The 25,196-nt window shown below is 43.2% G+C and overlaps 2 protein-coding genes across 2 annotated transcripts; one reads left to right on the top strand and one right to left on the bottom strand.

The window, feature by feature from the left end:
* The first annotated feature begins 3 nt into the window (after positions 1-3).
* On the top strand, positions 4-8,183 carry LOC133108362 (inositol-tetrakisphosphate 1-kinase-like). The gene is made up of 11 exons (XM_061217858.1): positions 4-168; positions 414-527; positions 758-782; positions 2,159-2,281; positions 2,880-2,997; positions 3,230-3,328; positions 4,288-4,328; positions 5,038-5,203; positions 5,863-5,930; positions 6,481-6,643; positions 7,539-8,183. The coding sequence occupies exons 2-11, from the start codon at positions 445-447 to the stop codon at positions 7,640-7,642; spliced, it is 990 nt and encodes a 329-aa protein (XP_061073842.1). The 5' UTR covers positions 4-168; positions 414-444; the 3' UTR covers positions 7,643-8,183.
* A 4,112-nt stretch (positions 8,184-12,295) lies between these two features.
* On the bottom strand, positions 12,296-24,656 carry LOC133108354 (trichohyalin-like). Its single transcript, XM_061217842.1, has 6 exons — positions 24,318-24,656; positions 20,163-20,200; positions 19,865-19,955; positions 18,806-18,865; positions 15,498-17,107; positions 12,296-12,559 (listed from the first exon to the last, which is right to left on the bottom strand). Exons 1-6 carry the CDS (start codon positions 24,358-24,360, stop codon positions 12,491-12,493), a joined length of 1,911 nt encoding a protein of 636 aa, XP_061073826.1. The 5' UTR covers positions 24,361-24,656; the 3' UTR covers positions 12,296-12,490.
* Positions 24,657-25,196: the final 540 nt, after the last annotated feature.

The raw sequence follows: 25,196 nt of genomic DNA, 5'->3' as shown, positions 1-25,196 counted from the left end.
AGATCACAGAACACAGAAAGCTCATGCGAACAATTTAATACGGGCAAAATATGCATAGGCTATATTGTATTTTTTAATATTTAATATTAAGCGTTGCTAAAATTTTCCTGGACATGTCGTCGATGTATCAAGCAACCAAGTGTAAGAAAAGTATCAAGCGCAAGATAAGTAATTCATTTAACATTTTAGTCCCTGTGGGTCATAAAAACAGCAACAGAAACAATATCGTTTAATCATGTTTAATCTGCAGTGTATTTATTGATGTCACGCTCACGTTCGCTACACCTATCTTCAATCTCATGTCACCCACACGCCCCCCCCCCCCCCTCCCCCCCCCCCTCCTCTCTTTCTCTCTCTCTCTCTCTCTCTCTTCTGCCCCCTCTCTGATACTTCACCTGTCTGCACATTTGGAGAAATTAGCCCAGCAGTACCGCGCAACTCCAAATGGCCAACCGAAGAGTGGGCTTCTGTCTGAGCGACAAAAAGAGGAAAAGAATGAACCTGTCTGCCTTCGCAGAGCTTTGTAGGTGAGTCAAGCCGATATCATAAAAATCATTCTGATGAGGTCGATAAGAAAAGTGTGTAAGACCATTCTTCAAATAACAATGTAATGTTTGCTGCTTGAATAAAGCATCATTAAACAACTAAAACTTCTAATATGTACAATTCGGTATTTACAATTCACGATTTGGTATTGTAATGTTAAGCATGGTCAACTGAAGCCTTCACTAAACCTTTGGTCTCTTTTTGTAATCAGGCACCATGGTATTGAAGTGGTTGAGGTGAGTTTTATTCTGAGTTTTGGTTTGGTACATGATGTCCACTGGAAAGCAGATAAATCCTTCTCTCAGTCCCAAAGTCTCAATCCCCATTTCATGTAGTGGTGTGTTCATCTATTCTATTCATTTAATTTAGTTAAAAGATGCAATACACAATAATCAACATATCGGCAACTGCTGATATTAATTGACACTGGAGGTACATTTTTGTTCTTCAAGGATCAGATTTCACAAATGTACCCTGAAAGTACAGTAACACACTCTTTGGGTACAAATGAGTTTTCCAAGCAAAAAAAGTACAAATTAATTATATTTTGCTGCGACAAGCTTTTGTACCTTTTTAGGCTCTTTTCAAACCTTTATTTCTGATAGTGTGTATTCAGTGTGCAGGGCCAGGTTATAGCTTATTTATGTATTTATTTATCTACAACATTTCACAATTCATAATTTGAGGGGTACATTAAGAAGAGGGCACAGCCAATTGCATCAGATGTTATGGCAACAGCACCAAGTCACTCACTCAGATTTTAAGTGTCCTCTCCTCAGCTTCCTGTCGAGAGCAGGTGACTGACTCATCAGCCATTTCTGTCAATTACACCTGGGAGTCCCTGTTCACCAAGTCACACTCAGACAGCACTATATGAATAACAGTCCTGCTAAGGGAACAAAGTATGGTTCACTCTCTAACTATTCAAGTTTGGAATAATAATAAAAATAAAAAAAATGTAGCCTTGTGTCAGATTGGAAAAAATTCCTCTGCAGTGCAAATCAATGTGAACCATGCAATTATGTTTGGGGTGAGACAGGGAGATGTGTCACCCCCAATGTTTTAATGTGAATTAATTCCTAGACTAGCTAGTATGCCTGTGATGCTTGATGTTTTACATTAAATGCATTGCCAGACTAGCTAGTATGCTTGTGATACTTGATGACTGTGCAAGACTAGGTGGTCCAGCAGTGTGACCTACAGTATCCCTATAATGTGAACAGAAGTGAATGACAATGGTGCTCTAAGTGGTAAATCCAGCTCTCGATATATACTTGGGCTGTAGCAGCTTTCAGATAGTGAGGGACTTGGTCAGAAAGGGAACAGTCATAGTTGTTAACTTCATTACTTGGGGGGCGACATTAGCTCAGCCGGTAAGAGCCGTCGTCTGGCAGTCGGAGGGTTTCCAGTTCGAGCCCGCCCTGGGTGTGTCCCTGATAAAGACACCTAACCCCCAATTGCTACTGACGAGCTGGTTGGTGCCTTGCATGGCAGCCAATTGTCGTTGCCATTGGCGTGTGTGTATGAATGGGTGAATGAGAAGCATCAATTGTACAGTGCTTTGGATAAAGGTACTATATAAATGGCAACCATTTACTTCTGTCTGCTGTAGATTGACCTGAGTCGACCAATGGCATCCCAGGGCCCCTTTGATGTCATTGTTCACAAACTTTCTGATGTCATCGTGGAAGCTGAGTATAACAGCCAGTCGCAGAATCTCCTCTCGAACGTCCAGGCATGTCCTGCTCTGTGGTTTGAGTGCACCAGGCATGTCCTACTCTGTGGTTTGAGTGCACCAGGCATGTCCTGCTCTGTGGTTTGAGTGCACCAGGCACATCCTGCTCTGTGGTCTGACTGCACTGAGTGGGACAGATAGCCACACATTTTCAATTGAGTGTGCAAGAAGTGACATGATTTTGCCAGTCACAGAAAAATATTTAGTTTGCAAGTGAGGATGATATTTATCGTATTGTATTGCAATATGACCCATTATATTAAAACCATTTTACATAGTGCAGAGGCTGGATGCACATGCTATGGTAATGAATGCTTCAATTTAATGTCAGAGTGAAGGACACTCCCAGGGACAATGTTTGAAAATTAATATGAACTACGTGATGTTTTCATGCAATGGATTATGGATTATGTTGCATTATATTATTTTTACATTTTACATTTACATTTTAGTCATTTGGCAGACGCTTTTAATCCAAAGCGATTTACAAGTTTGCACAATGTATTCTCTATCAGTTAGATGTGTTAATTCATGTACCCTTGCCCGTGATGTTTCAGAAACAGAGTTCAGAGTGAAGTGTTCTGTGTTTGTGTTCCAGGAATATGTGTCTGCACATCCTCTCACAGTTATGCTGGACCCTCTGCCAGCGATGACCCTGCTACTCGATCGCTTTGCAGCCTATCGCATCATGAACAAGCTGCAGAATTCCCTGAGAGGTGCAAATGTTTTCATCTCTTTTTGTACCTGTCCCCCATCTCTCTCTCCCCCCTCTGCCTCTCTCTCTGTCTCTCCCCCTCATATCTCTCCTTCTCATTTGTTTAACATGGTTTGTTCCTCTCTTTCTCCCTTCCCTTCATCTCTCTCTCCATCTCTCTCTCTCCCCCTCATCTCTTTCTCTCTCTCTCCCTCACCTTCTCTCCCTAACACTGTTTGTTCCCCCTTCTCCAGACAGGGGTATCTGCAGCCCCCCTTACCTGGAGATCAATACCAGTGATCAGCTGTCAATCAGGGAGGCAGTGGAGAGGAAGCGGCTCATTTATCCTTTGAGTCAGTGGGAGTCGATCACACTGCATCAAGTTCACATTTCACGAGTGTAGTATGATGCTATAACCATATCTCCAATGTTAAATTAATATGTAGGGGAAATACCTCCAATCACACACACACACATTCACATTTTACTAGTAACCTGGGACGCCCCACCAGGGATTCTGGGCCCCATGAAAGGCTCTCCCGGCCACCCCATCCCTGCACAATTACAGTACAGTTTGTTTTTAGTTTTTGTTGGGGGGGTCACTAATAAAATCTTGCTTAGGGCTTCTGAAAGTCTAGTGTTCACACTGCTAGTAGTATTTACATTCACTCTGCATTCACACTTCACTGATAACACTGATGCAGTCACACTATTCATTTGTCTCTGTGGCCGTTGGTCTCAGCTCACACTGGACTTCACTTCAAGCCAATGGCCTTTATTCAGGACCCGCACTGGAGCTTGATACGTAGAGGTTTAGGTAACACTTTACAATAAGGTTCCATGGTTGGCATGAACTAATGTAGTTGTATGCTTAACTACTACTGCGTTAGTTAATCTGTACAGCTCTGTTAATGTATTTGTGCATCATTAATTCATGTTAACAACATCAGTTATTGCGAATTCATATTGGAATGAAAAAGTCAGTTCATGTATTTGTTCATGGTTAACTAATTATGAGTTCATCCATGGCTTGCTATTGTATAAATATCATGTCACAACTGATGAAAAGTTGATTTCATGCTTAATGAATGTATTTGTGTATCATTAATTAATGTTAACAACTACTTTAATGAACCTCATTGTAAAGTGTGCCCAAAGTTTCCTGTTTTCTGTTTTACCTCCATCGCTGACCATCCTCACATTCTTCCCGTTGTCTGCATGCACCCACATACCACAGCAAATTCCTTGTACATAAACACTACATGCCAAATAAAGCGATTCTGATTCTGATTCCGATTCTGATTCCTCACAGTCTGCAAAACCAGAGTGGCCCACGGTCTGCGCTCCCATGAGGTGAGCAGTGATAAGTCTCTGTTTGTGGTGACGTTGCTGCATGCTCCCCTGGTCTGTCTGGTCTGTGTGTTTGTTAACTCATTAATACCCCTGTCCCTGTGTCCCTCTTCCAAAGCTCTTTCTCAATAACTGCACCATAGAGGTCTCTGGTCTATAGTAATGTCCCCTGCCTCTGTCCATAGATCAGGTCTATAATATTACCCTCTCTCTCTCTCTCTCTCTCTCTCTCTCTCTCTCTCTCTCTCCAGTCTCCATAGATCAGGGTCTCATTCCCACCCATTATTGTTCTCTCCTTTTTTTTTTTTTTTTTTTCTGACCCAGGAATCGATCGAGATCCACCATCTTTAAGGACATTTCAGCCCATTAAATGTTCCTTCTAGGATCTATAAGTACAAGTTTCCTTTAATCAAGAAAACACCAGTGCATCCTTTGCCAAAGTCTTTTCTGGGAAAGCCAGATGCATAACTGACGTATACTTATGGATCCACCTCTCCCCATCTGCCGTGTCTGTAACTGACGTGGCTTTGAACCGACGTTTGAAGGAGAACAAACATTCCATTTACCTAATTCTTCATTTTGTTTTCTTAGCCTCTTTCAATGGGTGGAACTTAGAGTAGAAAAAATAGTATGAGGAAAATAAGTGATTGGAATTGTCTGTAATAATGTGTAATAATTGGTGTATGATAATGTCCCTCCCCTCTCGCCGTAGATGTCCCTAATCTTCTGTCCCGCGGGGCTGAAGGACGCCCGGCCCCCTTGCGTGCTGCAGAGCTTTGTGAACCACGGCGCGGTGCTGCACAAGGTTTTCGTGGTGGGGGAGGCGCACTTCACCGTAGAGAGACCCTCGCTCAAGAACTTCCCCCTGGGTCCATGTGGTCAGTGGCAGCCCCTCTCTCCCCTCTGTCTCTGTCTCTGTAAATATAGTATTCAAACAACTGTATTTGAACAGGCAGTTTTATTTATGTATTTGTAGTATTTTCAAATACACTCACCCAAACAAATGATTGGTATTTGAAATATTTAGAATGTTTTCTCGTATTTGAATTGCATTTTTAATTTATTGCATTTTAAGGAATGTTGAAATGTGTCAATTAAATACTCATTCAAATTAAAATCCAGTTAGTTACACCATTAAAAACATTTTGATAGAAATTTTATTTATTTTGGAATGTATTCAAACTTAGGACATTACTTTTTTCCTTTAAAATACTAATTTGGAAGATATTATGAAGATATCAGTTGGATAAATGTGTGCTTTTTTGGCTCTAACATCAAAAGTTATTATAATGGTTGGGCACATAACGGTACAACATTACTCTTCATAAAAACACATACGGTATACAGCATGACAAATAATTTGTAACTCTAAAGAGAAATATTTACTCAATTACATAAAACACATTACTTTCCAGTTGCTTTCACATTAATGGAATGATTTGTATCCAGAATTTCATATACTGTGGGTTTAAATATGTTTTATAGTGTTAATATATAGTGTTCAATCAGTTATATGCTGCCTCTTGCTCTGTGCCAGACAGGAAGACAATCTTCTTCAACAGCCACGAGGTGTCCAAGCCAGAGTCCTGCTCCCACCTGACTGCCGTGAGTGAGACCTCCTGACCCCTGACCTTTGAACCCGACCCATGTCCACTCACTTTTCATACTTAACACTGTCAGACAAGTCCCTCCCAGTGAGCACTTAACACTGTAACAGCATTACTGCAACATTGTTTTGAGGCTGTCATGGGCAAACTGTCACAAGGCATGCCCTCCACCACTGCTTTAGGTGCAGTAAGAATTTGAATTTATTCAGTATTGAACATGGAAATAAAGAGTACCCTGCAAATCAACAGAATTAAATGTGCTAGGTAACCAAAGCAAATTCTCGTTGAGGGAATCCTGATACAGTACTCTGGTGATACTGAAGCACAGCACTCCTCAGCTCCTCATCGTGCAAGCCACATTGTCTGCAGGTATTCGTTCCGACCGTGCGCTATATATACTACCTGATTTCTCTAATTATTTTACCTGCTTGGTTTAGATAATAAGCTTAATTAGTGGCCCGCAGGACGTGGAGTTCAGTAGCGGTGCGGTAGCATGTGACTCGCTGACCTTTGGCCGCTATGTCCTTCTCACGCTGCTCCCCCACCAGCTGGATGAGAAGACCCCCCGACTGCCCCCCCCTAGCAGAGACGTCATGGTTGCCTTGGTGAAGGAGCTGCGGGCGGAGCTTGGCATGGCGCTATTCGGAGTGGACGCCATCGTCAACATCCACACGCGTACCCTCACCATCATCGACATCAACATCTTCCCCGGTGCGTTCACATTACATTACATTACATTGCAGTCATTTAGCAGACGCTCTTTTCCAGAGCGATGTTCAATAAAGTGCAAATCAGAACCAGGGACACGTGCGTTGACGACCCTGGAAGAAAGTGCAGTTCCAAGTCCTAGAGTGATCACATTAATAAAACTTGAACATGCCTGTGCCATGTCTGTCTATCCATCTGTCTGTCTGCCTATCTGTGCATACATCCATCTGTCTGTCAGTTTGTCTGGTGCTCTACAAACTCTGCCATACGCGTTCAACTCTTCTTGTGTCCCGTTCACCTGCTTGTGTGTAGAGCCTTGTGTTCCACTGCTTGTCTATCTGCATGAGCCCTTGGAGTGTAAAGAAGTGCAGTAGGTTTTTGCAGCTTCCAGTTTTTTGCGAAGAGGGAGAGTCTGGTTGGTTGAGGTTAGTTCAGTCAAGATGATGATTGTTGAGGAAATGGGGAGAGGTCAATCTGTAGGTCAATCATTTATACATTAGGCTTTCTGGAAAAAAACAAAAAAACTTCTGCAAAGGAAGCAATGGTGTTTTCTTGCTCAAAAGAAAGATTGGGAGTTTCCAATTTCTACTTCTATCTCCTAAAAGGAACATTTAATGGGGGTGGAATATCCTTAAAGTGGGTACATGCTGATTGGGCTAAGGACACACAGACACTCTCGTTCCACCAACCAAGCCTGATGTATCCTGGTTTGTACCAGGGTTACCATCACAAATGAACTGAAGGCAGCCCAAAGTCAAAATGTCTTGTTTCACATGAGAATGAGTCAGCATAATGTGAAGTGCAACATACCAGTGATGCTCTTAACATTAGCTACTGGCGAATAAAGTGCAGCCCCACAGCTGAAACTGTGTGCTAATTTGTCCTCTACTTCTCCCAGGGTATGAAGGAGTTCCGCAGTTCTTCTCCTCCCTCCTCAGTCATATTGAATCAGTCCTGAAGCAGAGGGACTGTCCCGCTATCAAGAGCCCCCCACCTCCCTGACCCACCCCCCAACTGTCTTCTGAGGGGTTGTTTCTGACGATGTCAGCCCATTACTAGACGTCTGCATCTACACACAAGGCTTCAGCATCTACATTGTGAAATATCCAGTACTTGCCCCTCCTACTGATTAACAGTTGGTAGTTCACCTGTCTGGGGTCATCTTCTATAACAGGGCTGTCCAGTTTTATGGCCCGGCGTGGGTGCAGGTTTTTGTTTCAATCAAGCTGTACCACACCTGATTCTACTTATCAAGCTCTTGTTTGAAGTTAATTTGTTGAATCAGGTGTCATAGTGCTGGGTGGAAACAGAAACGGGCCCCCACACTGGCCATTTCAGGGAAAGAATGGACACCCCTGTTCTAGAATCTCAAGTGATACTGGTATCTCCTGCACGGTTGGAGCACAGATCAGGCTGGTGAGGTCAGAGGTCAAACAGCAGGACCCTTTAGACATCACCTCTTGGTCGTAATAAAACTACATATAAAATCCTAACTTGGTTTCTTGCCTTGCTGGGTGAAAAATTAAAATCGGATTCATTCTTTATCATTTGTAGGATTGACACATACTATAGCTACAGAGTGTATCGGAAACACACAGGCACGTACGAGCAGGTTTGTTTTAACTGTGCTGTTTATTGATTGACAAGATAAGATAGCAAAGAACAGGGGGTTTCCAACTCATTCACAAGGACCCACTGTGTATGCTGGCTTTTGTTTCTGCCTTAACAGCAGTCTGAATGTTGTTAACGTCTCAATAGATGCTTAATGTCTACTGGAGGACAATTTACAATTTGAAGGTTACATTATACCATAACAAAAGAAATTGCATGATCATATCCCAGGACTTTTAATCAGTCACATCCACAAATGCTCTCATGTTCTGTTAAGGTGAAATCACTTGGGTCCTAATTGCTGAAATTGTGATAACCTAGTGACTGAAGCGATTTGTGGAAATTGTTTATTGGCAGAGCAAGTCAATATGCTAAACCTGCACTATGTAGGAATAAAGTATATGTATAAATAAAGATTATGCTATAACTTGAACATGTTTTTCAGCCATTTTAATTGATAAAGAAATTGACTGTTACAAAGGCCAGCATACAGCGCAGGCTCCAGGGAACAGTTGCATAAACCACTGGCATAGAAGACATAGCAGGCACAAATGCAGGACTTTGATTGGCCAGTGAAAACTCCCGTTATCCATCTGTCAGGCATTGCAGCCTCTTTGTGAGATCTAGATTTAACCTTTGACCTCTGACTCCCTGATGAAAACATTGTTTAAACAGGCTTATAGACCATTATCCATTAAAGCTCCTTGGATGCTTATGAATGAATCTCCAGCAAGTGGTCTATTAGTAGAACATAATGTAATTTCAGAAGGCAGTATTTAAGAAAAATTTGTAAATTCTCAAAATTGGTATGGATTCAACTTGTGGTAATAAATATTTTAAATGTTTAACATTCTTCAGCAATCTGTTTCTGCAATAGTTTCATTAACTGACAATATATGATGTGTACAACTGGTTTGTCCGAAGAAAAAAATGTATTGCTGTACTAGTGATCACATTCCAAGAAATATATATTTATATCATGTATGTATTTTAAAAAATAAATAAATAATAATACTAATACATTAAATTAGTATTATTCCAACTTCCCCATCTCTGTCATTAACCTCATATCAAATATGTATTCATAGATTAATCTATTTGGTCTAATATTTATATATGCTCCATATATGAGGAGTTTATAGGTTATAGCTTGTATATGTTCCAAAAAAGAGAGTATAGTATTTCCTTTATGAAGACTGGGAGCTTGTAGAAAACCCCAACAAGCTCCCAGTTACAGAACTGTGGACTGACAATACCCTGATCCACCACAGGGTGGCACTTTTGTCAAACGTTTCTCTGCCCCCATTACACTTTGGTTACAGTAATTATGATTTGATATTACAAGCCAACGGCAAATCTGTGCACTGAATGCGAGAGGACTGAATATTATTGATTTGTTGCTGACAAACACCCGATACGTTACAAAAGTTTGAAAAGCGATAGAAACGAATGGCTGTGTCATCTCCCTTCTTTGTCTTGGCTTTGACTTGCTGGTAGAAGGTAGAGTCCAGCACGAAGCTGAAAAAGAACTAGAGTCCTTCACCTCAGTTAGGGGCGGGGGGGGGGGGGGGCGGTGCATACAGGACACTAACACACTGAAAGGTGTGAGTGAAAGACCTCACTGACATTACTGTGACAACACTACTATCTCTAAAAGTGTCCCACTGTTTGTGCCCAATGTAGCACTCCCAAAAGCAGCTTCAGCTGGAAGGAACTTCATATAAGGTCTGGTCTAATTGTGGTGGTATTATTGTACGGACTGTAGGATTACCCATGACACCCCCGGTGTGACTCTAGTTCTTCATAACAGTCTAAGTAACAGTGCTTGAGCCAGAGACTAGACAGTCCTTACTGCTATTCTACTTTCAGAAAATGCACGTATTACAATACCATTATTATAATAACAGTCACAATAATAGTAATTGATAATGATGTGAAGCAGGCATGGATGCGAAAAGGTTTTTTTTTTCTGCAGGAACTTCCATCCCATTGCACTGAGAAATGATCTCGGACAGAGAGAAACCAAAGCATGCACGCTAAAGAGTGAGCGCTGCTTGGAGTTCTGTGTCTGACCAAAAGCATATGAATACATTTTGTTGATATCAATCTGCTTTCTTTAATAAACACTTTGGTCAGGTCATGCTGGAGTTTCTCTGTCTGTTAAAAAAAAGTGTCTCAACACTTCATTAATGTCCTCTGTATGGCAGTGGTCTCATGTAGGGCTATTTGTATGGTGGTTTTTATTCCAGCCTCTGATCCTGATTATATAATTCCTTCAGTTAATTGCTGAATTAGGGCTGTAGGTTTGCACATAATGTGCATGAAGTGAAATGTGTTATTTGCGTTGTTTAATTAACAGCTGTTGCTTATATTCTGTGCTTTACTGCAGTTAAATACATATGGCTGAATGTGTAATTGGAATCATTTAAGGCAGCATTAATTACAGTTGTTGGAACGAAAACCCGCATACACACGGCCCTCCGTGGCATTGAGTTTGAGACCACTGGTTTACGGTCATTTTAAAAAGTTGTAACCTGTTTGACGTTGAGACACGGCTGGGAGAACTATTTTCTCATCCTGGTAACCCTGTTAGCCAACATTCAGAGTCAGTGGAAGTGGGATGAAAGCCAATGTCCTGCTTAGGTTAAACATCTTGTTTACTTAGTATCGTTGCCATTAAAAATACATTAAAGAGACAAAATCCAACCAGCATGAGTGACACACATAAGCTCAAAGGATGGCAGGGTCATAAAGGAAGGGGAAAATGGGCTTGTGTGTCTGTGTCTGTGTGTACTTGTGTGTGTACGTGTGTGCATGTGCTTGTATTCAGCATGTGTGTATGATTATATCTGGCACTTGGCAGAAAAGGTGCACACTACTATTATGTATTTTCCATATCTTCCTCTTCTAAACTTGCTTTATGTTTTGCAATAACTTCCCGTTGTGAGATAGTGTGGTGCTTTTACTCCAGTAAACTACAGTTGGTGAACATTTTCACAAGTACAGTACAGCAATTTAAGTGTTATAGATCTTTGAGTCTGTGTGAGTATACACTAATATATTGGCACAGGCAGTATATATACAATGGAGTGTGTGTATGAGTCTGTTGTATGTGTACAATGGTGTATGAGCTAGTTAACCTCAGTGTTGACTGAAAGGTCCCTCAGCACTAGTCTTAGAAGGCTATGGTGCACTGGATTTTATCGTTCTGTTTACTTACGGCTTACTTACAGCTAAGAGGGCTTCAGCTCATCCGATCAAGCCTGTGCATTGATTGAGCTGCATTACTGAAGTTGGAGTGAAAAGCTTCTTGATCCCTGAGGACCAGTGCCAGAGGACAAAGTTGCTAACTAGTTGTTTATCAATGTGTTTAAAGGTGTATCCTTTCATGTACCAGTGTTTCAAGGTGTGTATCAGTATTTGTCAGTGTATGTCAGTGGTTTCGGTGCTTATGGGTGTTTTCCAATGTATGTCAGTGTTTTCCCATGTTTTTCAGTGTTTATGAGTGTTTTTCAGTGTTTATGAGTGTTTTTCAGTGTATGTCAGTGTTTATCAGTGTATGTCAATGTTTATCAGTGTTTTTCAGTGTATGTCAGTGTTTATCAGTGTTTATCAGTGTATGTCAGTGTTTATCAGTGTTTATCAGTATATGTCAGTGTATGTCAGTGTTTATCAGTGTTTATCAGTGTATGTCAGTGCTTATCAGTGTTTATCAGTGTATGTCAGTGTTTATCAGTGTTTATCAGTGTATGTCAGTGTATGTCAGTGTTCATCAGTGTTTATCAGTGTATGTCAGTGCTTATCAGTGTTTATCAGTGTATGTCAGTGTTTATCAGTGTTTATCAGTGTATGTCAGTGTTTATCAGTGTTTATCAGTGTATGTCAGTGTATGTCAGTGTTTATCAGTGTATGTCAGTGTTTATCAGTGTTTATCAGTGTATGTCAGTGTTTATCAGTGTATGTCAGTGTTTATCAGTGTTTATCAGTGTATGTCAGTGTTTATCAGTGTTTATCAGTGTATGTCAGTGTTTATCAGTGTATGTCAGTGTTTATCAGTGTTTATCAGTGTATGTCAGTGTTTATCAGTGTTTATCAGTGTATGTCAGTGTTTATCAGTGTTTATCAGTGTATGTCAGTGTTTATCAGTGTTTATCAGTGTATGTCAGTGTTTATCAGTGTTTATCAGTGTATGTCAGTGTTTATCAGTGCGTATTGTGCAGCGCCTGTTCCAGTCATCACTCAGCCTCGGCGCAGCTCCTGCAGTTCCGCAGCCACTCTGCGCAGCCCTGCCTCGATCTCCAACAGCTCCTGTTGTGCACAGAGGAGTCACAATGAGAAAACAAAACCTCGACACAGTTTTAAGACCTGGCTCCAACAACAAAATGGAGGCATAGTAGCAAATGGATAGCTTGATATCTTGAAATCCTAGCAGAAAATGGTGGTCACAAAACCCTTCTGTTTGCAGAATTTGTGGAAATTGAATAAATGTAAATTGTAGAAACATGGGCTCTTTTTTTAAAATATAAAAGGACCAATATATTTGCCAATTCTTTATGTTCTCTTTCATCATCTTGTGTTCGTTGAATGACACCCATCATGACCTCCGCAGAAGCACCCAATTGCACCCAGTCTGATGGCTCAGTAAACTATGCTGATTCATTCCTGTACTTGAGCACAGTAGAAATGTTAGGATACCGGCTGCGGCTGGTGCTTGTACAAATGTCAGATCAATATATGATTGAGCTAATTAAATAATTAGGAGCAGAAGTTGGCACAAAATCCTGAAACTGATTGGCCCTTGTTGTGCACTCCTGACTTAACTACTCGCAGGAGGATATATCCTCGGACTGCCGGGCATGAAATGTTTGAGAACTTGAGTCCGTGCTGAGAAGCTATTTCAATCAGGGCTCCCAGCCTTTAATAAAAACCGCTCCTGCTCAGCCACCCACGCTAGTTCAAAATCAATTTAGTCAGCCACCCACGCTGCTAAATTTCTGAGCTTAGTTTGGCCTACATTAGCTATCCGCTACCTGGATCTTTCTAAGCCCAGTACCTTCAACATCGCTACACTCGTGTCTGCCCGGCCATGTGTGGTGCTCTCATCGTGGCCAGGGACAACCACGCTCTGTGTCATGTGCTTGGGTTTAAAACAAACATTTACACTTCTGAGGGCTGCAGTCAGTGCCTGGCGGTGTCCAGGAAGCTGCTACCCACGGCGATGACCTCAGTCAAGAAGACGATGACACCACGGCCTCTCAACCTCCCCTCATCTGCTTCACATCACTCCTAGACCCTGACCAGGCAGTGGACTGTGTTTAGTACTTCCTCATATAGGATGTGCCAGGGACTATATCCCATGCCATTCTATGCCGAGCTGGGCTGACCAGTACAATCCATATATGTTTGGCCTTCCCCTTTCCCTCACTGGTAAACAGTTATCCACCTATACTGGAGGGTGAGACGACACGCCTGTCACATTTGGAGATGAGGAGGACGCCATTCTTCAAGCCCAAGTAGCACCTGCAATGGGACCTGCTCACACCATACCCCACGCTGTGCTTCAGGACATGTGGGAGCAAGCCACAGCCTGTCTGAACTTTGAATGGCTAGAACTCCTGAACCCTGTGGATGAGGAAAGGAAAATTCCTGATAGGAAATTCCTGGGCCCTCTACCGAGGCCTAGAAAACAGCTCTTCCCAGACCTCCCGGGTGGCACTAAACATATGCAACACCATTGGAAGGACCCGCTTGTCTTTAAGCATGGTTTCTCCAGCCTAGTCATCAAAGACATGGCCGCCCACGCCATGGACACCTCAGCCCCTCTTAAGGACGGCTCCTAGTGCCACCTAAGCCCACTCTGCCAAATGAGATTGACAGCCTCCAGCCGCCTAGCTTCCTTGCTGTCAGAGCTCTCAATGTCTCCTCTCAGTTTACCAAGCTGAGCTTACAGAGGAGATAGGTAATCAGCTGGTGAAGGGGACCTCCAGGCCCACCCCTGAACCAAATCTGGCCTTTACGCCTAAATGCTTCCCTGCTTTAGGCATGTGAGATGGTGGAGCTTGCTACTTTTCACCCACCACCTTTCTTCTCTGTGGAGGATATGCTGTGTCCTGTGCGTGTGTTCTCCACAAGTATATAGCAAGGACTCAGAAAGAGCAACCAGCTCTTAGTCTGCAAAGGGAAAGGGCATTTCAAAACAGCGACTGTCCCATTGGCTGGTGGAAGCTATTGCTATAGCACACAAGTCAAAGGGGATAGGCTCATTCCATGAGGGGCATGGGTATGTTGTGGACCGTCTTCCGTGGGGTTTCCATGCTGGAGATCTATTCAGCTGCAGGATGGAGTTCGCCACATATCTTTGTGAGGTTCTACTGCCTGGACGTTACCAGGATACAGGTATCCCACTCAGTTCTGGGGGCGAGCGCTTTGTGAGATGCACACATCTCCCCTCATCTGCTTCACATCACTCCTAGACCTTGACCAGGCAGTGGACTGTGTTTAGTACTTCCTCATATAGGATGTGCCAGGGACTATATCCCATGCTGGCCCGACAGCATCTGAGCTGGGAGCATACATAGGGCAATCTGGGAGTTCTCCATATCTCCCCATAGGTGAATCTCAAACACAAGATGATGGAAGAGAACTTTAGTTTACCGTCATAACCCCGGTTCTCGGGAACATCAAGTGGAGAGATCCACCAAGACTGCTCTGCTTACCGTGCAGAAGAAGCAAATATGTTAGCTCAGGAGGAGTAGTGCTTCAGTGTCCTATATGCTCCTAGAGAAAGGCGGGTGCCTCCTGTAGCATTTGACTCGCTACTGACTGTCAAAGCCAGACTTCTTGTGATTGGATCCTTCTGCGGAGGTCATGACGGGTGTCATTCCCTATAGGTGGATTTCTCTACTCGCTGTTTCAGAGAACCGGGTTTTGACAGTAACCAAAAGTTTCTCTTTTTCAAGGACACCCTGTGTAAAGCTCCTGGAGTAGTCTTTGGGTTAAGGGCCTTGCTCAAGGGCCCAACGGCAGAGTTACTCCTTTTTTCTTTTTTTTCAGGGACCTGACTTGTCAGCATCCCTATGTCCTCACTGGGGACTCGAATCAGCAACTCTACAGTTGCCAGTCAAGCAAGCTACCACTAGGCTACCCTGCAGCCCCATACATCACCCTACAGGGGAGCGCGGCATGGTGGTAATGTCAAACAGAATCAGGGAGACAGGCAAGTCTTAACGAGGTAACAGACACCAACCTTTCGGTCTGCCTTCTCTTCGTCCTCCTCCTCTTTCTCTTCCAGATCTTTCTCTGGGTGGTGGCTGTGAAAGAACTCTCTGTCGAACTGATGGGTGGCTTCATCCGAGGCCTTCTCCAGCACGCGCTTCTTCTGTGGCTCTCTCTCCTCCTCACTCTTCCGCTTCCACTCCCTCTCTCTCTCCAGCTCCATCTTGCTCGCCATCTCTTCCTCCCTCTCTTTCTTCTTCAGCTCCTCCAGCTCTCTTTCCCTCTCCCTTATGACCTCTCTCTCTCCCCCCTCCCTCTCTCCCTCATTCTCTTCCACGTGATTCAGCTCTTTCATCAGCTCTTGCAGCTCTTCTTCTGTGTGACTCGTCCTCTTTTTATCCTCCATCTCTTCAAGTAGTTCCTTTAGTTTCCTTTCTCGATTTTTCTCATCTTCCAAAAACTGTACTTTATTCTTCTTGCTGCCCTCACTCCGTTTTCTCTCAAACTCGCTGTCAGACCTTTTCTCACTCCCTCGCTTCCTTTCATCCTCCTCCTCCTCTTCTGCCTTCTTGGCCTCGCTCCTTTTCTTTTTCAGGTCTTCCAGCAACTCCTCTACCTCATCTCCCCTTTTCTCCGTCCCTCTCTTTCTCATTTCCTCCTCAAGCAACTCCTCCAGCTCCTCTTCTTTCCGAGTCTTACTCTTCCTCCTTTTGAGGTCTTCCAGTAACTCCTCTACTTCCTGTCTGTGACTCGTTTTCTCTGTCCCTCTCTTTCTCATTTCCTCCTCAAGCAACTCCTCCAGCTCCTCCTCCTTATGAGTCTTAACTCTTTTGTTTTTCAGGTCTTCCAGTAACTCCTCTACCTCCTGTCTGTGACTCCTTTTCTCTGTCCCCCTCTTTCTAATCTCCTCCTCAAGCAACTCCTCCAACTCCTCCTCCTTCTGAGTCTTACTCCTCTTTTTCAGGTCTTCTAGGAACTCCTCTATCTCCTCTCTGTGACTCCTTTTCTGTGTCCCCCTCTTTCTAATCTCCTCCTCAAGCAACTCCTCCAACTCCTCCTCCTTTTGAGTCTTACTCCTCTTTTTCAGGTCTTCCAGGAACTCCTCTATCTCCTCTCTGTGACTCCTTTTCTCTGTCCCCCTCTTTCTAATCTCCTCCTCAAGCAACTCCTCCAACTCCTCCTCCTTATGAGTCTTACTCTTTCTGTTTTTCAGGTCTTCCAGTAACTCCTCTACCTCCTGTCTGTGACTCCTCTTCTCCGTCCCTCTCTTTCTCATTTCCTCCTCAAGCAACTCCTCCAACTCATCTTCCTTCTTGGTATGACTCCTCTTCTTTTTCAGGTCTTCCAACTCTTCTGCGTCATCCCTGCCACTCCTTTTCTCACTCCCCCTCTTTTTTAATTCCTCCTCAAGCAGCTTTTCCAGCTCTCTGTCCTCCTCATCCTCCCGTTTCCTCACCTCCAGCCGGTGTTCCTCTATCACTTCCTCCACTGGTCTCTCCTCTGGGTCACCTTGTTTATTTTCTTCTATCACCTCGGCCTTGGTGTACACAGACTCCTCGCCCCCTTCACTCTCGCCCTCCATTTTGTTTTTCTCAGTCTCCATTTTGTTCTCTCTCTGGTATTCCTTCTCTTTTTCCTTCTCTGAAACCCACAAGAACAGGGGGAAGTTCATTTATAATCTATAATGGGTGGTAACTTTGTGTGTGTAGGTACTCTGCAATAGGAAGATAAAGCAAGAGAATACAGCAATCTAACAGATCTAACAGAGACAACCCAATATCATGTGCAGGAGAGTACAAATGATATAGCATGATAGTGCAGAAATTCAAAATTAGATTACCAAACTGTAAAAGCAAAGTACAACTTGTGACTAGGGTTAAGTAATGGCTGAGACAAACAGTGTTCTTTGTCTGCAGTGAAGTCACTAATTAAAATAAGGAAGTGGGGTTTTTTCACTCGCGTCATATCGGTCCAGTGCATTGTAGAATAGTGCACAAGAACAGTGCTAGTGCAATAGCTTGCTACGTTCTTTTCAGGTCCTGTTCACACTTATGCTACATGTGGTTGTGAGTCCTTGTTTTAGTACTTTATCAGTATCCCAATTTCACCTACAGTGGAAGGCAGTGACACTTGGTCCTCTATGAAGCATGTAATATGCAAATTAGCCTATTAGACTGCAGTACATTACAGTTATTTAGCTGACGCTTTTATCCAAAGCGCTCGTTGCCTGTTGCTGCAAGACAACTGACGTGATGCGATTGCAAGTTGTGTTGAAAGTTCATACTGGTACCATGCTGGTTCACTCCTTCACAAGCATGTTTGGACATGCACATAATCACAGTGAATACAGTGAGTTACATTTGATGGGCCAAAAGATGAAATATGCTGCTAGTCTGCGTACCGTAGAGGATCTTCATTCCAACCCCACAGCAATCCCAGAACTTTAACAAGTTTCTTCTTCTTTTTTCACATTACACTATTCTCTTGTTTTGAAGGATTATTTACCTTTTGCATCCAATTTATGTCAGAACATACTCAGGTTGTGCTTATTTTGTTTTATCCATCCATCCATCCATCCATCCATCCATTATCTGAACCCGCTTATCCTGATCAGGGTCGTGGGGGAGCTGGAGCCTATCCCAGCATACATTGGGCGAAAGGCAGGAATACACCCTGGACAGGTCGCCAGTCTATCGCAGGGTACACACACCATTCACTCACACACTCATACCTACGGGCAATTTAGACTCTCCAATCAGCCTAACGTGCATGTCTTTGGACTGTGGGAGGAAACCGGAGTACCCGGAGGAAACCCATGCAGACACGGGGAGAACATGCAAACTCCACACAGAGAGGCCCCGGCCGATGGGGATTCGAACCCAGGACCTCCTTCCTGTGAGGTGGCAGTGCTACCCACTGCACCATCCGTGCCGCCCTTTATTTTGTTTTATAGTAAATGATTACATAAAAAGAGCTTACATAAAAAAAAGTTATTACCTGAACAAATTAAAGGTCAAGGTGAATCAATAGGCTCATAATTGGTGAAAGTTTGGACTTTCCGCCATTTGAAATAACTATTTGGTAGATAATGAAGAAAGGCTAAGCAAATGATGTGAAGAGACAATGCTGGGGGATAAAATTATGAAAGAACTTAAACGCACATGGCCAGCATCTATGACTTAGCAAGAGATTGGCTGCAACAGAAACCAGCGAACAGAGCGGTGCGGTGTGTGCTGTGAGGACCGGTGCGGTACAGAGTGTAAGCACCGACACAGTAACTGACCGCATTGTCCGTACTGCACATACGGTGCAGTGTAAGAGTACGACTGCAGTACGCACCGTTCTGAGCAAGCTCCTGCAGCTCTTTCAACAAGCCCTGGTGTCGCTGTGCTGCATCATCTGCCAAGACACAGCAGAAAACACAACGGGTAGTTACACGCTTCCAAGACTGGCAACAATGCACTACGCAAAATGCAAAGCACATCACGCACTTCCAAAAGCAGCAACAACACAATCCGGAACACAATGTGCTTTACGCACTTCCAAGACTGGCAACAGTATTCTGTCACTCCCGACACACTCCCTGTCATGATGCAAAATATGAATGAAATGTGTAAGAAATGTATTATACCAAATCATTTTCAGTCAAATATTTGATTCGACAATGCAACTGTAGTATGTCACATGCAAGCATACATTAAAAGTGTACACGTTGCAATGTGTGGTTATTCGCGTGGCTTTGCATGAATAAGTAGGCGTAATGAAGTAAAATTGTTCCTAATAAAGTGCTCAGTGAATGTACATATAGGGACTGTAAGGGTAATTTTCTTAATTGATTCTTAATTGACAATGTGTGTTAACATGAAGACAATCACATGGTTAAAAATAACCTTTTATTTTTTATCCTTATTACTATTAGGTCACTTTCTGAATTAAGTGCTTACAAGGAGTCTTTCTCTGTCTCTCTCCCAGCAGAAAGACAGCTTTTGACTTTAATGTCTCTGCTTCTCCTGGAAGGGGGTAGCTAGAACATTCCGGTCTTACAGCAAGGTCAACAACGGGTATTCAGAAGACAAAATACTGATAAATGTTAGTGGCCAGCTTCATGTCTTTTTGTTTTGGTAAAGCTCCCCCTTCTAGAAAAGTGTGTATAAGAGTCTTACTATGTCTGATTCAAATGAGAAAGACGGTAAGCTTTCACACTTTCTGTCATTTCTTTGCAAATAAATACGAAAGTTAAACTCAAGTATAGCTATCGTTGTTTTTACTGGGATCTGTTTCATCAGACGATGCTCACCTGTGAAATGTTAAAAAGGGCATTTTTCCCTAACAAGAGATAGAAAGACAAAAAAGAAAAGAGAGACAGAAAGATAGAAAGAGAAAATGAAGGCGCACTACCTGACTGCAGTTTGGTGGAACAGGCGACCTGCAGCTCTTTGCCGTCCCCGTTCTGAGAGCCCGATGGAACCTCCATCACACAGTCGGTAACCTTCACACACAAACATACCAGTTAGCACACGTGCATGCATACAAATGCACACACAGAAGCAAAGAAGGTCTCCCAACACCAAACCAGCTGGAGAAAGTTCATGAATGAACTATGCCCCTCAAAGAGTTAAAGGGTTTAATGAATAATGAATCACACACACACACACACACACACACACACACAAAGTAAAAAACCTTGGGTACTGACCTTCTCATTTTTAATTGCAGACAAGGGAAGGCATCCCACTGGGAGACAGAGAGAGGCAGACTGGTTATGCAACCTTATGTACAGTAAGTATCTTATTTAATAGGTACTTGTTTTTTTACTGTAATCACAGAACACCTGTACTCATTCTCTGTCACTGAAGGTTAGTTGGTAGCTGAACACATATTCGATGATCCGATCAATAGTGGTGTTGTCAGAGCCACAGCTTAAAGAAGCTTAAACTCCATCCTTTGATTTGGCTCACAATCCCCACAGATTTACTTCAGCATTTCCTTTGGATTCTCTGCAGTGAAAACAATTCACCGCACCCCTGGCTGGTGTTTAAAAAATGCCCGTTGTCTTAATCAACACTAACCATATGGAAGAGTGATACAGTTGGCCATTTGGGATATTGCTTACGTGTGACATTTTTATGTATTAACTGCAATCGATGATCACCCTGAGGACGCAAGCTGTACTGGTCTGTCCTTATCCAGGGTGCTACTCTTAAATCTGCAGTCCTGCTTTATTGGATTGGCTGCCCACTCAAGTCTCGCACAGTTACTGCCTCCGTGTACACAGAGGGAAGCTGATGCTGCACAACTCAACACAAATGTCTGAGCATAGCTGAGCCCTGAGTCTCATTCGAATCCATTAACCATTCACATTCGGTTTATTTTTATTTACCCAAGCAGGTTGTCTGGGAACCTTTTTTTATTTTATAAATTCGGTGCCAAATGTGGAGCTGAGCATGTCCAATTCCCACCCTAATTTGGAATGGCTGTCTGCAGGGGCAGCTGCATTCATGTGTGAACAGATTTGGGAGAGCGGGCTGGGAAGCAATTTAATCCAACAGCGATGACCTGGGACTTGGGGAAAAATGCCAAGGATCATGTAGCCAATCAGCAGTAAGGAGGATCAATAGCTTCTAGGAATGATACTGTACCTGCTCTTTTGATAAGCCTCGTGGGACCTTTATTGACTATAGATCCAGTTGGAAAGAGAGGGAAAGAGAGCCCACAAAACCATCATGAACTCTCCAGTTTCCATAGGAAATCAATGAAATAGTCAGTCCTAGAAGTCTATCAAAATTTAATAAATTAAAAATACAGCTATTTTTAAATTGCGAAAAAACCTCCTGTGTGGCAGGAGCAAACAGATTCAAAACCCCGGATTTGCACTTTTATTTAATGCCAAGAAACCTGTGACCAACAAAAAGTAACAGCACTAGCCCACAAAATGACATGTTAATATCTGCAATAAATTGTTCAAACCAAAACCATTAAATTATGGTCAGCAGCAGGCTAATGTTAAGTTTTGTTTTCATGATCGTTCCTTACTAGGGGACTTGAGAAGATGTGAGGGAATGATTCCTCGGGCCATAATGTTGGATCATTTGTCCACTCTGGCTCCACCTACATGCCAAGGACCAGTCACAGGGCTGTTTCCCCCTCACTGACTCCACCTACATGCCAAGGACCAGTCACAGGGCTGTTTCCCCCTCACTGACTCCACCTACATGCCAAGGACCAGTCACAGGGCTGTTTCCCCCTCACTGACTCCACCTACATGCCAAGGACCAGTCACAGGGCTGTTTCCCCCTCACTGACTCCACCTACATGCCAAGGACCAGTCACGGGGCTGTTTCCCCCTCACTGACTCCACCTACATGCCAAGAACCAGTCACAGGGCTGTTTCCCCCTCACTGACTCCACCTACATGCCAAGGACGCGTTACCGACTGTTACCAAGTGCTCACCTACATATAACGTCTACACTCCATTGTGGCCCGGGTGCACTGGACTTTACCTGGTACAATTACTAAGTAGGATTAGACCAACACTCCACTGAAGACCACAGACAAGATCAGACACCCCTGCACATCCCAGATGTCGGCACGACAAAGGCGGTTCATGTTCAATCAGAGGAGTCTCTCTAACGCTATGAAGCAGCGACCCTGCACAGGGTCTCTCACCCCCCGTGAGATGTCCTGTTTGAGAGCGCTCAACCCTGTGAGTCCAGCAGCCGTCCTCTACATTAGCGTGCTCAGAATTCAATTCCAGACCATGGGGCATTCTGCCACTCTGAGAACAAGTACTTTAGCTGGGTGAGCTAATCGACTTCTGATCTGATCTCTCATTTCTCTCTGTTCCTCGCTGCCTAAAGAGATACTGTAGGACCTTGCAAGATACTCAAGGTTTTGCTCTCATCACATGTCCAATAAGCTCCTAGACAGACTGTAATCTGACGTACAGACACTGTTCTCTACTCACTACCATATATCATGTCTTCTCAGCTCATTGCCATCATTGTCTGACTAATATCTCTCTGAACTATCAACTCTTTCTCTACTGTCCTTTTGTGGGGGTCAATCTAGACTCTTCTATATCCTCTGCTCATATTTATTTTTTAGGTCATATTCTGCACTTCAGTGTTTTTGTTAAATTCATCCCTCATCCTTCTCTGATGTTCCACAGTACATACGGTAGAGCCTTGAATACTACAGCCCTTGCTTTCTTAGACATCCTGCTGCTCTATGTCCTTGTTAATGAATGCAGAATTATGCCACCGGGCTTGTCGTTCTCTCTCCCACTCTTGCTTTGATGCTTGTCTGTTGCTAAGCTCCCTCTATTGACTCTCCATTTGCATCCCAAATTCACTTTAATGCTCCTGTTCTTGCTTACTGCTGTAAATCATTTGCCCGCTTTTTGTCTGTCTGTCTGTCCATTGCACAAACCCTGTCACCCCCCAATGCTCATCTTCTGCTAGATGAACATGTTAACTTTCATTATCATCTTTGTCTTACTCAAAGTTAGTTTAGTTGTCTTTTAATGCATTATTATGAGTGAGGAGAAACCAAACAGATACATCCACAATTGTGGCAATATTAATGTCTTATACAATGCCACAAAGATACTTGGATCTAGTCTTTCTTTGAACCCATGCCAATTTCCCTTCACAGATCTTCTTCACAACCTTTTTAATCTGACTGTAAGTCAGTTCCTTGGTATCAATGATAATTTTCACAAATATCATGTATTGCTCTGTCAAAATATATACACTCTACAGTGATTCAGCATTAAATGATATATTATAGTTGCATTAGCAGGCAAGTGATGTTGTTGTTATTATTAACAACAATCCTCATCATTATGACAACCATTACAACAATTTTACTATGCGGTTTTACACTGTATTTATACTGTATACCTCTATATTACACGCACTTATATATGTATGTTACTTAGGCTAGTGGCATCCACAGAGCACGTGCTTTCTATGTATGTAGCCTATGTTATGAAAAATCATCAAACAAATGATAAATTATATATTATTAAGATTGCAAAAAAACAATTATGCCATGCCATCATTATATTACACTTATCAACATAGAAATTAAATAAGACTTAATCGCGAGTGATTGGAGAGACTAATGAAGCGTGTCCACTCCAATCGCGATCAGTCCAACAAAAACAGTTGGACATTGCCTGTTATCACCTGTGCGCAGTGGGTGTTCTGCCTGGTGCTCCGTGCATGTGCACTGATGTAGGCTAAACGCAAGACCCGAGCAATGTTCCACACGTATGGAATTATTATTTTCATTATATCGACAGTGGACACATGTTTATAAAATAAATCTGTACTATACTGAGCGTGGAAACCGTCGGAGTCCCGTCAGTTACATAACCAGGTCCTCCACAAAGACACCGTCTCCTCAGCGTTCTTCAATGTTTATCGTTCTCTCGGCGATATAAACCCTCGCCTCAATCGACATTACACCCATGTTTCAGAAGGACAATCGATTGTCTTGCTGCTGGAATCTCGCTTATCTTCCTTAATCGAGCGAGCAAACGACCTTCAAGTACTTAACGGTTTACCCATAGCCGGCGAAGTGCGCATCTTAAAATAGCCTACTCACTGAGATATGCTGAAATATATTAAAAGACACGGGCACAAATACTGAAATTATAGCAGCATTACCTTCAATCTCATGAGTAAACGGTGGTAATATAGCAACAATGACTGGTTATTTATTATTGACAAGAGTCTAGTCTTCGCCAAAACCCTGACAATAAGATAATAGAGAATGAATAGGCTAAACTGCAGCTTCTTACTAAATTAAAATATACATCTTTTCACCTTGACCTTTCCATCTTACCTGCGCCTAGACCGCACAGCAACGTGATAAAAGCAAACACCATTTTACGGATGTCGAATTAATCCGTCGCGCGGACAGCAAGCGTGGGGTTTGACTCCTCAAGTCTCCTCACGTTCGGCTGAGACGGGTCGGGAAGAGCAGTGTGGCTGCCTGTCGCCGTCCGGTCTGGGCAGGTGATGCGGGACAGATGATGCTCCAGTCAGGTTTGCCCCTTAACGCACAGACAGGAGTGAGGATACGCAGCGCAGTTGGAACGAGTCCAGCACCTTCTGCTGGTCCTGTGAACGCCCGAAGTTCGGAGCACGTGCCGAACGAATTTTAATTTCGTCACTTTAGCTTACTCTGTTCAGTTTGAAGCATGTGCCGGTGTGTGACCTGCTTTATTTATTAGTGAAATGGGGGGTGTGGTGTGTGTGTGTGTGTGGGGTGTGTGTGTTTGGGGGGGGGGGGGGGGGGGGGGGGGGTGATTATCAAGAGGCGGTGTTCTTCTAATCAGTTCTTTTCAAGCTCCTTTTAAAAAGTGCCCGCGTCTAGGGTGGAGATTGCATATTCGGAACGCACGACCCGAACAAGCGCACATAACTGGGGTTCGGGAACAGATGTCCAGGCAACCCTTTGTTTCCATGACAGCCGCTGTCTATCGCACCAGATTATATAACCACGCATGCATGCCAATCAACTACAGTGGACGAAAGCAGGCGATATTTTAGAGTAGACGCTTTTGTAGTCGTAATGGTATTAATGGTCTTCAACAGTTTTTACACTTTATCAATCTGACTTTTTTCTTACCTCACAGGGAGGCAGTAGTTACGTTTAACATAAGTAGCCAAACTTACAGGATTACACTCATGTACATTATAGGATAAGGGAATATTGTTA

Source organism: Conger conger, chromosome 13, assembly GCF_963514075.1.
Source record: "Conger conger chromosome 13, fConCon1.1, whole genome shotgun sequence".
NCBI lineage: Eukaryota > Metazoa > Chordata > Actinopteri > Anguilliformes > Congridae > Conger > Conger conger.
Note: the sequence above shows the minus strand (reverse complement) of the source record. Positions and strands in the feature narration are given on the sequence as shown.

Excerpts from the sequence above, each read along its gene's own strand:
- LOC133108362 (XM_061217858.1), top strand. The coding sequence starts at position 445 with ATGGCCAACCGAAGAGTGGGCTTCTGTCTGAGCGACAAAAAGAGGAAA. Across the intron at positions 5,204-5,862 it reads CTTCCCCCTGGGTCCATGTG|ACAGGAAGACAATCTTCTTC; the intron begins GTCAGTGGCAGC and ends GCTCTGTGCCAG. Across the intron at positions 5,931-6,480 it reads CCTGCTCCCACCTGACTGCC|CTGGATGAGAAGACCCCCCG; the intron begins GTGAGTGAGACC and ends CTCCCCCACCAG.
- LOC133108354 (XM_061217842.1), bottom strand. The coding sequence starts at position 24,360 with ATGGTGTTTGCTTTTATCACGTTGCTGTGCGGTCTAGGCGCAG. Across the intron at positions 20,201-24,317 it reads GCTGTGCGGTCTAGGCGCAG|TGGGATGCCTTCCCTTGTCT; the intron begins GTAAGATGGAAA and ends TCTGTCTCCCAG. Across the intron at positions 12,560-15,497 it reads AAGAGAAGGCAGACCGAAAG|GAGCTGTTGGAGATCGAGGC; the intron begins GTTGGTGTCTGT and ends TGTGCACAACAG.